This window comes from Carcharhinus amblyrhynchos, chromosome 2, assembly GCF_965287045.1.
Source record: "Carcharhinus amblyrhynchos chromosome 2, sCarAmb.v2.hapA, whole genome shotgun sequence".
NCBI classification, from domain to species: Eukaryota; Metazoa; Chordata; class Chondrichthyes; order Carcharhiniformes; family Carcharhinidae; genus Carcharhinus; species Carcharhinus amblyrhynchos.
The window spans coordinates 19,233,312-19,246,215 of record NC_137325.1 but is presented as its reverse complement, the minus strand read 5'-3'; the positions used below and the strand labels follow the sequence as shown (position 1 = coordinate 19,246,215).

General features: G+C 44.8%; 1 protein-coding gene across 1 annotated transcript; it reads left to right on the top strand.

Moving 5' to 3' along the window:
• The first annotated feature begins 1,244 nt into the window (after positions 1-1,244).
• LOC145356974 (neuroligin-2-like) lies at positions 1,245-10,554 on the top strand. Its single transcript, XM_080209999.1, has 3 exons — positions 1,245-2,428; positions 6,996-7,185; positions 10,444-10,554. Exons 1-3 carry the CDS (start codon positions 1,245-1,247, stop codon positions 10,552-10,554), a joined length of 1,485 nt encoding a protein of 494 aa, XP_080066125.1.
• The last annotated feature ends 2,350 nt before the right edge of the window (positions 10,555-12,904 follow it).

The following is a 12,904-nucleotide window of genomic DNA, read 5'->3' as shown; positions in this document are numbered from 1 at the left end:
GGACACAGATTATTCCATGTCTTGGAAACTCCTGATTATCTGACTCCTGAAGCCACGCTTACACCATTAAAAACATCATAGTCCCATTAACAGAACCATCAAGCTGATACTCTACAGCTATGAGGTGCTTTAGAATGTTCTGAGGTGGTAAAGACACTATTTGAATGCTTTTTTTTGTCACAGAGAGGATAAAAATGTAAAATAATAGTTTAAAATTACAAAATCCATGGAGTAATTGGGAACATTCTGAAGCACCTCAGAGCTGTAGAGTATCGGGTTGATGGTTCTGTTAATGGGACTATGATGTTTTTAATGGTGTAAGCGTGGCTTCAGGAGTCAGATAATCAGGAGTTTCCAAGACGTGGAATAATCCGTATCCTGAAAACCATGTGCTTATCCAGAGATCTTTGCAAATTGTTCTTAATAAATGATTTGAAGAAACATTCATATGCCAACTATCTCAAGTCTGTCATTGAATAAGCAAAAGCTTTGTCAAAGTCTAGGAAGACAAGAAAACATGCTAACATTAAAACTTCACCAAAGTTCAGGGGCCTCCTTCATGGCCTCCTTCTGCAGTGTAGGGATTTTTATCTGTTTGAATCAGATGGGAGTTTCAACTGAATTAAAATAATGTTACCTTTGTTGTTCATAAATTATCTACATTTAAAACAACAACATGTACAGTTCTTAATGGATTCTATCATTGACATTCCCTATAGCAGTTGTTCTTCATTCTCTACTACATGTTTAATAATGAAAAAAAATCATATCTGTGAAATATACATCTTAGACTTTGTGATTTGCAAAGTGTGCTTGTAAATTCATTGAAGCAATAAGCATATCTAATCTCCAAAATAATTGTATTAACCAGCACTTTGCAATGTCACAAGAGCAACATGTTAGATGGATTAGTCATTTTACTGATAAGGGGAGGCAGTATTCAATAGGGTTATTTAACTGACAGCAAGTTGCTCTGGGAGGCTTAGACTGTTGATTTTACCACCATGAGTTGTAGGGATTTCACTCTTTTCTGCAGCCTTTGTGTGTCTATTGCATCCGCTGACCTCATTAGACAGACGGGCCTTGGCTTAGTTCAAGGGACATTAGAACAATGGGACAACAGAAGTGTGGAGTGTTATCTTGGGATTCCCTATGCTGCACCTCCAGTTAATCATCTTCGATTCCAGCCTCCCCGGCCACATCCTGGATGGAATAATACACTGAATGCAACTGAATTTGGGCCGATGTGCCCCCAACAACTTCTCATCCGTGATCAGGTGCCTGGCAACGAAGACTGCCTCAGGCTAAATATCTACGTGCCCTACAACGCAATTAATTCCAGCAGGCTGTTAGCAGTGATGGTATGGCTTCATGGGGGGGCCTATATCCTTGGCTCTGGGAATTACAAGGCTCATGTGCTGGCTGACTTTGGCCAGGTTATTGTGGTGACAATCAACTACAGATTAGGGGTGTTTGGGTTTCTTTCCACAGGAGACAGTGCGGCCGTTGGCAATAGCGGGCTGCTTGACCAGCGTTTCGCAATATCATGGTTAAAAGCCAACATCAAGAACTTTGGCGGAAATCCAGAGGCTATTTCGATATTCGGACAGTCTGCAGGAGGTGCCAGTGTTGGATTACAATGTCTGTCACCCCTCAACACAGGGCTGTTTAAGCGAGCCATTTTACAGAGCGGAGTTGCTGTTGCACACTGGGCAACAAGGTTGGATGATCCTTCCATCTGGGCTAAGAAACTTGCCTCTATCTTACTTTGTCCAGTTAATGATAGCTGGAGCCTGATTAGCTGCTTGCAGGCAAAAAAAACAGTGGAACTCGTGAAAGGTGCCATTCAGTTGCACGACGTTAATTTTCAATTTGCTCCGACAGTAGATGGGTCATTTCTTCCCAAAGTACCACAAGAACTCTCCAGAAATGTAAGCCTGGTCAAACGATTCTCCTACATGGCGGGGGCTAACAGTCACGAGGGAAATTTGGCTTGGCCGCAGATAAAGGAGTTCAGGTCTCACATGGATTGTGTTAACTTCATGTCATCTTTTCTCCATTTGTCGGCTGATAAAGTGTCAGTGGTAACTGATGCCATATTGTGGGAATACAGGGATTGGAAAGACCTCAACAACAGCATATTTCACCTTCAGAGACAAGCGCTAGAGGCGGTTGGCGATGCGGGTTCCATTGCGCCACTGGTAATGACAAGTGATCTCTTCGCTAAAGCGACCAAAGACGTTTACAGTTATCATTTTACCAGACGCCTTAACGCATCTGTGTCCCCTGAGTGGATGGGAGCAGGCCATGGAGATGAGCTCACGTTTGTATTTGGAGTCCCAGTAACCGGAGGGCCACTTGTTGGGGAAGAAGAGATAGCCCTGAGTCAACAGATAATGTCCTATTGGACAAACTTCGCTAAAACTGGGCAAGTAGAGTTAGCTTTTTATGTATGTCCTTTCAAAAATAACTTTTAGTACAAGATAAAGTGGAAGGAAAGATAACGCCTAATTCAAAGTACTGTTTTTATTGTCTCACTTTTACTGCTTCACTTTCCATTTGTGATGTTTCTCCATTTGTCCTGTTTGAGGAAGCTTTGTGAGGCAGCTTGCTTTCTGGATCAGAGCCAAAAAAAAACACTTAAAGCCAATCATTGACATTGTCTGTTTCCCAATTGGATCTGCTGACTGTAAATAAGAAAAATGGACGGTCAGGGATAAAGGTCAGAAAGTATTGTTGCAACTATACAAGGCATTAGTGAGGCCGCACCTGGAGAATTGTGCACAGTTTTGATCCCCGTATTTGAGGAAAGATGTAGTGACATTGGAGGCAGTTCAGAGGAGGTTCACTAGATTGATTCCAGAGATGAGAGGTTTGTTATATGAAGAGAGATTGAACAGTTTAGGCCTACACTCTCTGGAATTTAGAAGAATGAGGGGAGATCAGATTGAGGTATACAAGATGATAAAAGGTGTGGATAAAGTAGATGTGCTTCCGTTGGTGGGGCATTCTAGGGCAAGAGGTCATAGTCTTAGGATAAGGGGTAGCAAATCTAAAACGGAGTTGAGGAGAAACTCCTCCCAAAATCTGTGGAATTCGCTACCCCAGAGTGCAGTGGATACTGGGACAGTGAGTAAATTTAAGGAGGAGTTAGATAGATTTTTAATTGGTAATGGGTTAAAAGGCAGGAAAATGGGGATGAGGAGCATTTCAGCTATGATCAAATGGCGGAGCGGCCTCAGTGGGCCGAATGGCCCAATTCTGCTCCTATATTTTATGAACACACAATTCCTGCTGTTATCAGTGCACGTGACAGACTTTAATTTTTTTTTACTTCGTTTATGGGACATGGCATCACTGCCTGACCAGCATTTATTGTCCATCCCTAGTTGCTCTTGGAACTGAGTAGCTCGCTAAGCCATTTCAGCGGGTAGTTGAAGAGTCAACCACATTACTTTGGTCTGGAGTCGCATGTAGGCCAGACCAGGTAAGGATGGCAGATTTCCTTCTTTAAAGGACATTAGTGAACCAGATGGGTTTTTCCGACAATCAACAATGGTTTCATGGGCATCAATAGATTTCAGATATTTTTTATTGAATTCAAATTCCACCATCTGCCATGGTGGAATTTGAATCCAGGTCCCCAGAACATTAGCTGAGTTTCTGGATTAATAGTCCAGCGATAATATCACTAGGCCATTGCCTCCCCTGTAATTTTAATAATCTATTGTTAAATCCATTGTACTGAGGCTTCTCCTCAATAACTATTCCACAGTCAGGCATCAGGGAACACAGCTCTTTATTCTGTCAATTCGCTCCACACTCCAAATGTTGACTGCCTGCTCTGGGCAGATCCCAAGAGCTCACCCTACACCCAAGGTCACACATGACCCCCAACTGGTGGCTGCCAATGTGAAATTAACTGATTGTATCGCACCTTCATCATAAGCATCTTCTTTCTCCAACCAAAATAGAAAATGCTGGAAAATCTCAGCAGGTCTGGCACCATCTGCAAGGAGAGAAAAGAGCTGACGTTTCAAGTCCAGATGACCTTTTGTCAAAGCTCAACTTCTTTCTATTTCAAAGAACAAAGAACAACCCAGCACGGGAAACAGGCCCTTCGGCCCAACGAGCCCGCGCCGCCGCATCACCCCACACCTATTCTACCCTGCATGTCTACGAATGGGACCCTACTCAGTCAGATTCAGGGAAGAAATAGTGTCAATTTGGTAAAAACCGATTAGCCTAAGAGCACATCTTTGGGGTGTGGGAGGAAACCGGAGCGCCCGGAGGAAACCCACGCAACCACAGGGAGAATGCGCAAACTCCCACAGACACAGGCCCAAATCCATGTGTCTGCACAGCTAGCAGTGCTAGTCACTGAGCTGTTGCGGCGCCCGTCTACCGGTCCAGGATCAAGCACACACACCGACATGAAGTACTAGGCCACTCCTGGACTTCCAAGAGCAGCCCACACATGGCCCGCCGTGTGCATGCCCCTCGCTTGACACGAGGTGGACCTCCACCTGTGGAATAAAGACAAAAATATTAATCTTACAGCCTGCCCTTCCGGTGTCTCCCGAGGTTTAACCCTATTTAATAGCCCCTACCATATCCCTCCATTCTCGTTTCACTCATGTGCCTATCTAACTGCATCTTAAACGAGTCCAACGTTCCTGCCTCCACCACCCTACTCGGTAGCGCGTTCCAGACCCCCACAACTCTCTGCGTAAAGAACCTTCTTCTCACCTCCAAATTATACCTCCCCCCCCCCTCACCCTTAAATGATGACCTCTCGTGTTCGTACCCAGTCTAGGGAGCAGTCTCTCACTATTAACTCTATCTATTCCCTTCAGTATCTTATATACTTCTATCATGTCCCCTCTCAATCTCCGTCTTTCCAAGGAGAATAGTCCCAGTTTCTTCAATCTCTCCTCGTAACCCAGTCCCCCCATGCCAGGCAACATCCTGGTAAACCTCCTCTGCACCCTTTCCAGAGACTCCACGTCCTTCCGGTAGTAAGGTGACCAGAACTTTTCAAAACCCATCATCTTTCTGTTCCCTTGCTTCCTGGCCAGGTTGCATTAGTTGGGTGTCTGAAAGGAGGAAGGCACAAGGATAAGATTGTGGTGTGGAACAGGGATGGATGGGAGGTGATAAGAGGTGCTATGCTTCCACCATCTGAATCTTATGAGAAAAGAAGTGAGAAGAGGGGGTGGTGAGATATGGAAAAGAGGATTGAGTATGGAAGTACTGTCATCCATAGTGTTTTCAGCCTCTCTGCTGGTCATGGCTACCACAATCAGATCCCACTAGTGATCAGCACCTTCTACTCCATGGGAGTTAGGATATGAAGGTGCATTTGCCCCCTCCAGTTTGCTCTTGCTGCCTCCAGTTATGCGCTATCTTGTCTTGCAAGAGAGAAGTCAGTGCATCAGGGAGAGTCATGCGATCTGTTCGGGTGATGTGTCAATCATGGTTGAATAGTAGCTGGCTAGGAATACTGCAGCAAGTAGCTCACTCCCCAAAGCCTATCCACCATCTACAGACACAGGTCAGGAGTGTGATGGAATACTGCCCGCTTGCCTGGATGGGTGAGGCTCCAACAGCTTGACACCATCCAGTGCAAAGCAACCTGTTGATTGGCATCACATCCACAAACATCCACTCTCTCCACCAACGACGCTCAGTGGCTGCAGTGTGGACTATTTACAAGATGCACTGCAAGCAATTCATCAAATGTCTTAGACAGCACCTTCCAAACACATGACCACTCCGGTCTGGAAGGACAAGGGCAGCAGATACATGGGAACACCACCCCCCTCCAAGCCACTCACCGTCCTGACTTAGAAATATATCACTGTTCCTTTTCAGTCACTGGGTCAAAATCCTGGAATTCCCTCCCTAATGGCATTGTGGGTCAACCCACAACATGTGGATTGTACCTTCTCAAGGGCAATTAGGGAGGGGCAATATGTGCTGACCAGCCAGCAACACCCATGTCCCACGAATGAATAAAAAAATTGTGCGTGCAAGATGTGGGTCTAAGGTTTGCAGCAGCGCTGAGTGGATGAGGGTGTAATGGAGTGTAGGAATGTCAGGTTTGCGGTGTGCTGCACCATTTTTCTCTCTTTCCCAGGTCAGAATCATTGGTAGAATGATTTCCAGCACCTAATCCAGCCGCAATGCAGGAGCACAAGGCAACTTTAAGAGGTGGGAGCTGCCTTTAGGTAGTGCAGGTGGTGCTATCTTCTTACAATTTTGTGGCCTCCAGTGAAGCATCCAGTCAATGAACGGTGCTGTTAGCGCTGGCTGAATGCTGAAATTGCTGAGGTGAGCAGATAGCATAAAGTTGACAATCCTCCCATTTGGTGCTCCTGAATTAACCACCCCCCCCACCCCACCCCAAGACAGCTTCTTGCTTAGTCACATAGGTCTGAGATGTCCTGCAGAGCTTGTGGGCAAGTGTAAGTGTAATGAATGTGTGTTGCCACTGAGAGCACCAACCAGACAAATCAACCCATTGATTCTGTACCTATAAAGTTTGCGTATGTGAAAATATCATACAGTCCCTACAGCACAGAAGGATGCCATTTACCCCATCGAGCTGCACCGACAACAACCCCATCCAGGTCCTATCTCCATAACCCCACATATTTACCCTACTAATCCCCCCGAAACTAGGGTCAATTTAGCAGGACCAATCAACCGATCCGCACATCTTTGGTTTGTGGGAGGAAACCGGAGCACCCAGAGGAAACCCACAAAGACACATGGAGAATGTGCAGACTCCACACAGACAGTGACCCAAGGCTGGAATTGAATCCGGGTCCCTGGTGCTACGAGGCAGCAGTGCTAACCACTGTGCCATTGTGCCCCTTATTACTGGACAATAATACTAGAAAAACGTAGCATTAAGATTGGAAAGAAGTATCACAATAGCTTCCATATGTACCAACAACCTGGCAAATTAATCTCTTTACTCTTATTTACAGAAAGCCAAATTCGCCCATGAAGGTTCCAGTTATTTGGCCCAAATACAATACGAGAAGCTCCCAATATCTACAACTGGACATCGGCTTGTCAAAACTGAATATAAAGAAAAATCTGAAGCCCAAAAAGGTTACTTTCTGGAATCAGTACATCCCTAGCTTACTGAAGGTTAAAGAATGTCCAATTACAGAGGTACAGTTCAATTAGCTTTTAATATTTTTTCAATGCAGTAAGACTTTTTTTTATCTTAGCTTAGGTTTGCAGAAATAATTATGATCATTACAAAGTGCTTGGAAAGGTTAGTCGTGGCACACATCAACTCCGGCCTCCCAAATTGCCTGGATCCACTCCAGTTCACCTGTCGTTGCATCAGGTCCACAGCAAATAAGACCATAAGTCATAGGAGCAGAATTAGGCCACTCGGCCCATCGAGTCTGCTCCACCATTCAATCACGACTAACGTTTTTCTCATCCCCATCCTCCTGCCTTTCCCCCAGAATCCCTGATCACCTTATTAATCAAGAACCTATCTATCTCTGTCTTAATGACACTCAATGACCTGGCCTCCACAGCCTTCTGTGGGAGAGTTCCACAGATTCACCACTCTCTGGCTAAAGAAATTCCTCATCATCTCTGTTTTAAAGGATCGTCCCTTTAGTCTGATGTTGTGCCTCTGGTTCTATCTTTTCCTACCGGTAGAAACATCCTCTCCACGTCCACTCTTTCCAGGCCTCCGAGGATTCTGTAAGTTTCAACAAGATCCTCCCTCATCCTCCTAAACATCAATGAATACAGGCCCAGAGTCCTCAACTGTTCCTCATACGACAAGCTCTTCATGCCAGGGATCATTCTTGTGAACCTCCTCTGGACCTTTTCCAAGGCCAGCACATCCTTCCTTAGATGCGGGGCCCAAAACTGCTCACAACACTCCAAACGGGATCTGACCAGAGCCTTGTACAGCCTCAGAAGTACATCCCTGCTCTTGTATTCTAGTCCTCTTGACATGAATGTTAACACTGCTTTTGCCTTCCTAACTGCAGACTGAACCTGCACCTTAACCTTAAGACAATCTTGAACAAGGACTTCCAAGTCCTTTTGTGCTTCAAATTTCCTAAGCATTTCCTATTTAGAAAATAGTCTATGCCTCCATTCCTCCTTCCAAAGTGCATAACCTCACACTTTTCTACATTGTATTTCATTTGCCACTTCTTTGCCCACCCTCCTAATCTGTCCAAGTCCTTCTGCAACCCCCTGCTTCCTCAATACTATCTATCAATCTACATACCTTTGTACCATCTGCAAACTTAGCAACAGTGCCTTCAGTTCCTTCTTCCAAGTTGTTAATGTATATTGTGAAAAGTTGTGGTCTCAGCACTGACCCCTGAGGCACACGACTAGTCACCTGCTGCCATCCTGAAAAAGACCCCTTTATCCCCACTCTCTGCCCCCTGTCAGTAAGCCAATCCTCTATCCATGCTAGGATCTTACCCTTAACACCAGGGACTTTTAACTTATTTAACAGTCTCCTATGCAACACCTTGTCAAAGGTCTTCTGGAAATCTAAATAAATCATGTCCACTGCTTCTCCTTTATCGAGCTTCCTTGTTACTTCCTCAAGAACTCTAATAGATTTATCAGACATGATGATGCCGTGCTGACTCAGTCCTATTTTATCATGCACTTTCAAATAATCCGCAATCTCATCTTTAATAATGGACTCTCAAATTTTGCCAATGACCGAAGTCAGGCTAGCCAGCCTATAATTTCCTGTCTGCTGCCTAGCCTCCCTTCTTAAACAGCAGTTTTACATTAGCTACTTTCCAGTTCTCTGGACCCTCCCTGTCTCCAGTGATTCCTGAAAGATCACCACCAAAGTGTCCACAATCTCCTCAGCTTTCTCTTTATGAATCCTGGGGTGTAGTCCATCCGGTGCCATCTTCCTAGCTCTACACTTAACCCTGGAACACTTGGATAACAAGATCACTTAGGTCACACTCCTATTAATTGACTACACCATTATGCCAACTAAACACATCTCCAAATTCCAAGGCCTAGGGCTTGGCTTCTCCCTCTGCAACTAGATCCCCGGTTTCCTAACCCACAGTATGCAAATTGTATCTCTGTCTATATATTCCGTGTTTGTGAAACCCTCCACTCACCTGATGAAGGAGCAGCGCTCTGAAAGCTCATAGTTCCAAATAAACCTGTTGGACTTTATTTGATGTTGTGAGACCTCTTATTGTACATCATTGATGATGGAGTGGAAATGGTCAGGAGTCTCAAGTTTCTAGGTCTCCAGATCACCAACAACCTGTCCTGGATCCTCCATGTTGACCAGTTAAGAAAGCCCACCAATGTCTCCACTTTCTCAGGACGCCATGGAAACTCAGCACGTCCGCTACAACTGTCAATAACTTTTACAGATACAGCATAGAAAGCATCCTTTCTGGATAAATCGCAGCTTGGTATGGTTCCTGCTCTGACCAAGATTGCAAAAAACTACAAGCCAGCTTCCCATCCATTGAATATCGACACTTCCCGCTGCCTCAGAAAAGCAGCCAGCATAATCAAGGACTCCACAAAACCCGGACATGTGCCGGAATTTTACCACCTCGCCTGCCCGAGGCTTGTAAGGTCATGCCCAAGGCCAATGGAGAATGCCATTCTGCGAGCCTCATCTGCCCAATTTTGAGGCAGGCGTGCTGGTAAAATTCCTGCCATGTTGTCTTCCACCTTCTTCTGTCAGGAAAAAAATACAAAGTCCTAAATCACATATCTTTCTCTACAACCTAGCTCTGAAAGTAACACCACATTCTGCACTCTGTCCTTTCCTTCTCTATGTACGGTATGCTTTGTTTGTGTAGTGTGCAAGAAACAATATTTTTCACCGTACACTAATACATGTGACAATAACAAATCAAATCAAATCAAGAACAGCTTCTTCCCTGCTGCCATCAGACTTTTGAATGGACCCAGCATATATTAAGATGACCTTTTCCTGCACCCTAGCTATGACTGTAACACTACATTCTGCACCCTCTCCTTTTCTTCTCCCCTATATATTCAATGAATGACATATTTTTAATGGTATAGCACGCAAGAAACAATACTTTTCACTGTGTCCCAATACATGTGACAATAATAAATCAAATCAAATAAGGGTTTTTCAGTTGCATGGAGGCGGGTAGTGGATGGGAACTGGTTTACAAAACCTGTGGACTAGGCTTTGACATGGCTTTTTAACTCAGCCAGTGCATCAACTACCTGCCTCCAAGTTGCCCAGCCAAACTGCAGGCAGATCAACCCACCACTCCCCTCTTAACCCTTAACTCTAAAGTCTGACCTGCACAGAAACAAAGGGCAGGATTCTTCAGTCACATCTGTGGCAGGACCCTTTGTGAGTGAGAATGGTATATTGGACGTTCCAGCCAAATCTCCATTCACTTTCAGCGGTCCTACAAATACCCAGCCATGAACAAGGATTTTGGCCGTAAAAACGTAGAAGATCAGAGAAAGTCTAAGTCATTCAGCCCTTCAAGCCTGCCCCGTCATTCAACATGAACGTGACCAATTCTCTATCTCAATGTCAGCCCCCAGCACTCCCCCTTTAGACTCTATCATTCCCATCTTAAATAGATTGAGTGATTTGTCCTACTCATAGAAACCCTACAGTGCAGAAAGAGGCCATTCGGTCCATCACATCTGCACTGACCACCCAGGCCCTATCCCCACATTTTTACCCATTAATCCCTCTAACCTATGCATCCCGGGACACTAAAGGGCAATTTAGCATGGCCAAGTAAACTAATCTGCACATGTTTGGACTGTGGGGGGAAACTGGAGCACCCAGAGGAAACCCACGCAGACACAGGAAGAATGTGCAAACTCCACACAGACAGTGACCCAAGCCGGGAATCGAACCCAGGTCCCTGGAGCTGTGAAGTAGCAGTGCTAACCACTGTGCTACTGTGCCGCCCCTACTGTGGACTTGAACCCATCCAGTTGGAGAACATAGTCAAGGTTCACTCGTGACACTAATAAATATGTTAGATACTTTTCCTAACTGCGCAAATAAAGTGTTGTTTATCTATGCTACTGATAGATGAGGAATCAAATGTTATCCCAATGTGTAGTCACTTTTGCTTTGTGGATTGGAGTCCACGCCATCTTTTATTCAAATCATCATTTAAACGATGTTTCTCAACCGGTATGCAGGACTTTGTCCAACTTACTGGAGTGGTTTCAAATTTGAGGAAATTACAGCCTGCCAGTGGTATTGGGTTTTATTATTTGAGTTCAGACTGAAATAAATGAGCTTCGTATCAGTCCAATGTAAAGCAATACTTACCACTAGAGACCACAGAATGTGAAACTGGTATATATTAAGTTACTTCAATTTTCCAATGACATTCATCAAAATGTCTCATATAAAACTAGATGACAAATTGTCCAGAAAGATGAAGAATTGGTTCAGGGACAGAAGGCAGAAGTATCTAATATAAAGGGATAAATGGAAATCCTCGAGTGCAGTAATAAGAGATGTTCCACAGAGATCATGTTTGGGACCCGAGCGGCAGTGGGATTATTAAACCTCACAGATCATATAAAAATTTTTGGGCAGTTAATTAATAGAAAAGGAATGTTGGGCCAGTTCTGCATTTGAGCTGATCCACTGCAGATGTGAGTAAGTGTAGAGTAGTGCTTACAGGAGCGGGTAACATGTGCATAATAGGAAAGGGGCTTATTTAGTATTTCCGTTGGTGGAGGTAATAAAAGGAAAGAAACTGAACAGCCATTGATCATCCTTTGAAAGTATGCACTCAAAGCAAAGCAGTTACGAATAAGGAATTTTGGATGCTTGGATCCATCTCAAAAGCACTGGATTAGAAATCAGAGCAAGTTATACAAACTTTGCTTAAACCAATATTAAGACAGATTCTGAAGTGAGTGATGTAGACTTGGCCGCTCTATCTGAAAAATCTGTATGTATTAGAAAGGCTTCATCGCAAAATGGACAGAATGATTCAGGGGATTGGGTTCTGATGAAAGACAGAAGCAACTAAATTTACTTTCTGCTGGAGAAAGGCTTGAAAAGTGGTGCAGTAGTGGTCTTTATATTAACGTAAGGACCAGATAAAAATAAATTAGTCAAGCTGTTTAACTCTGACAATGGGTATGGGTGGGATTTTTCGGCCCTTCCCGCCGGCAGGGTCTTCTGGCCTCGCTGAAGGCGACTGTGGTGCGTTCTCCAGCGGTGGGACAGATGAACCAAGCAATGTGCCATAGACATCAGCAGGTCCGGGAGCTCCCAATGGCAAGCCATCTCCGCCATTGCGGTTGGGTGGAAGTGGGGGCGGGGGGGAAGGGTGGGGCTGGAAAATCCCGCCCTATGCCTTTTCTTTATTCATTCTTGGGATGCAGGTGTTACGCACAAGGCCAGTGTTTATTGACCAATCTTCATTGCTTTTGTACAAGTGTGTGGCCTTGGATCATAGTATAGAAGACTCAGCCATTCACCCCATTGAGCTTGCATCAACGACAATCCCACACTATCCCCGTAACCCCACATATTTACCCCTCTAATCCTCCTTGCACTACTGGACAATTTATCCTGGCCAATCAACCCTAACCCACACATCTTTGGACTGGGAGGAAACCGGAGCACCCAGAGGAAGTTCACGCAGACACGGGGAGAATGTGCAAACTCCACACAGACAGTGACCCAAACTGAGAATCGAACCCAGTCTGTGGCACTGTGAGGCACCAGTGCTAACCAATGTGCCACCGTGCCGTCCCACACCAGCCTTGTTTGATGATTTCAGAGGGCAAATATGAGTCTATCCCATTAGTGTGGGACTGGAGTCATATTTGATTCAGACCAGATAAAGGAAATAGGTTTCCTTCTCTTAAA

Coding starts and splice junctions, on each gene's coding strand:
- LOC145356974 (XM_080209999.1), top strand. CDS start 1,245: ATGTGCCCCCAACAACTTCTCATCCGTGATCAGGTGCCTGGCAACGAA. Junction 2,429..6,995: donor ACAAACTTCGCTAAAACTGG/GCAAGTAGAGTT, acceptor TCTTATTTACAG/AAAGCCAAATTCGCCCATGA. Junction 7,186..10,443: donor AAGAATGTCCAATTACAGAG/GTACAGTTCAAT, acceptor ATTCACTTTCAG/CGGTCCTACAAATACCCAGC.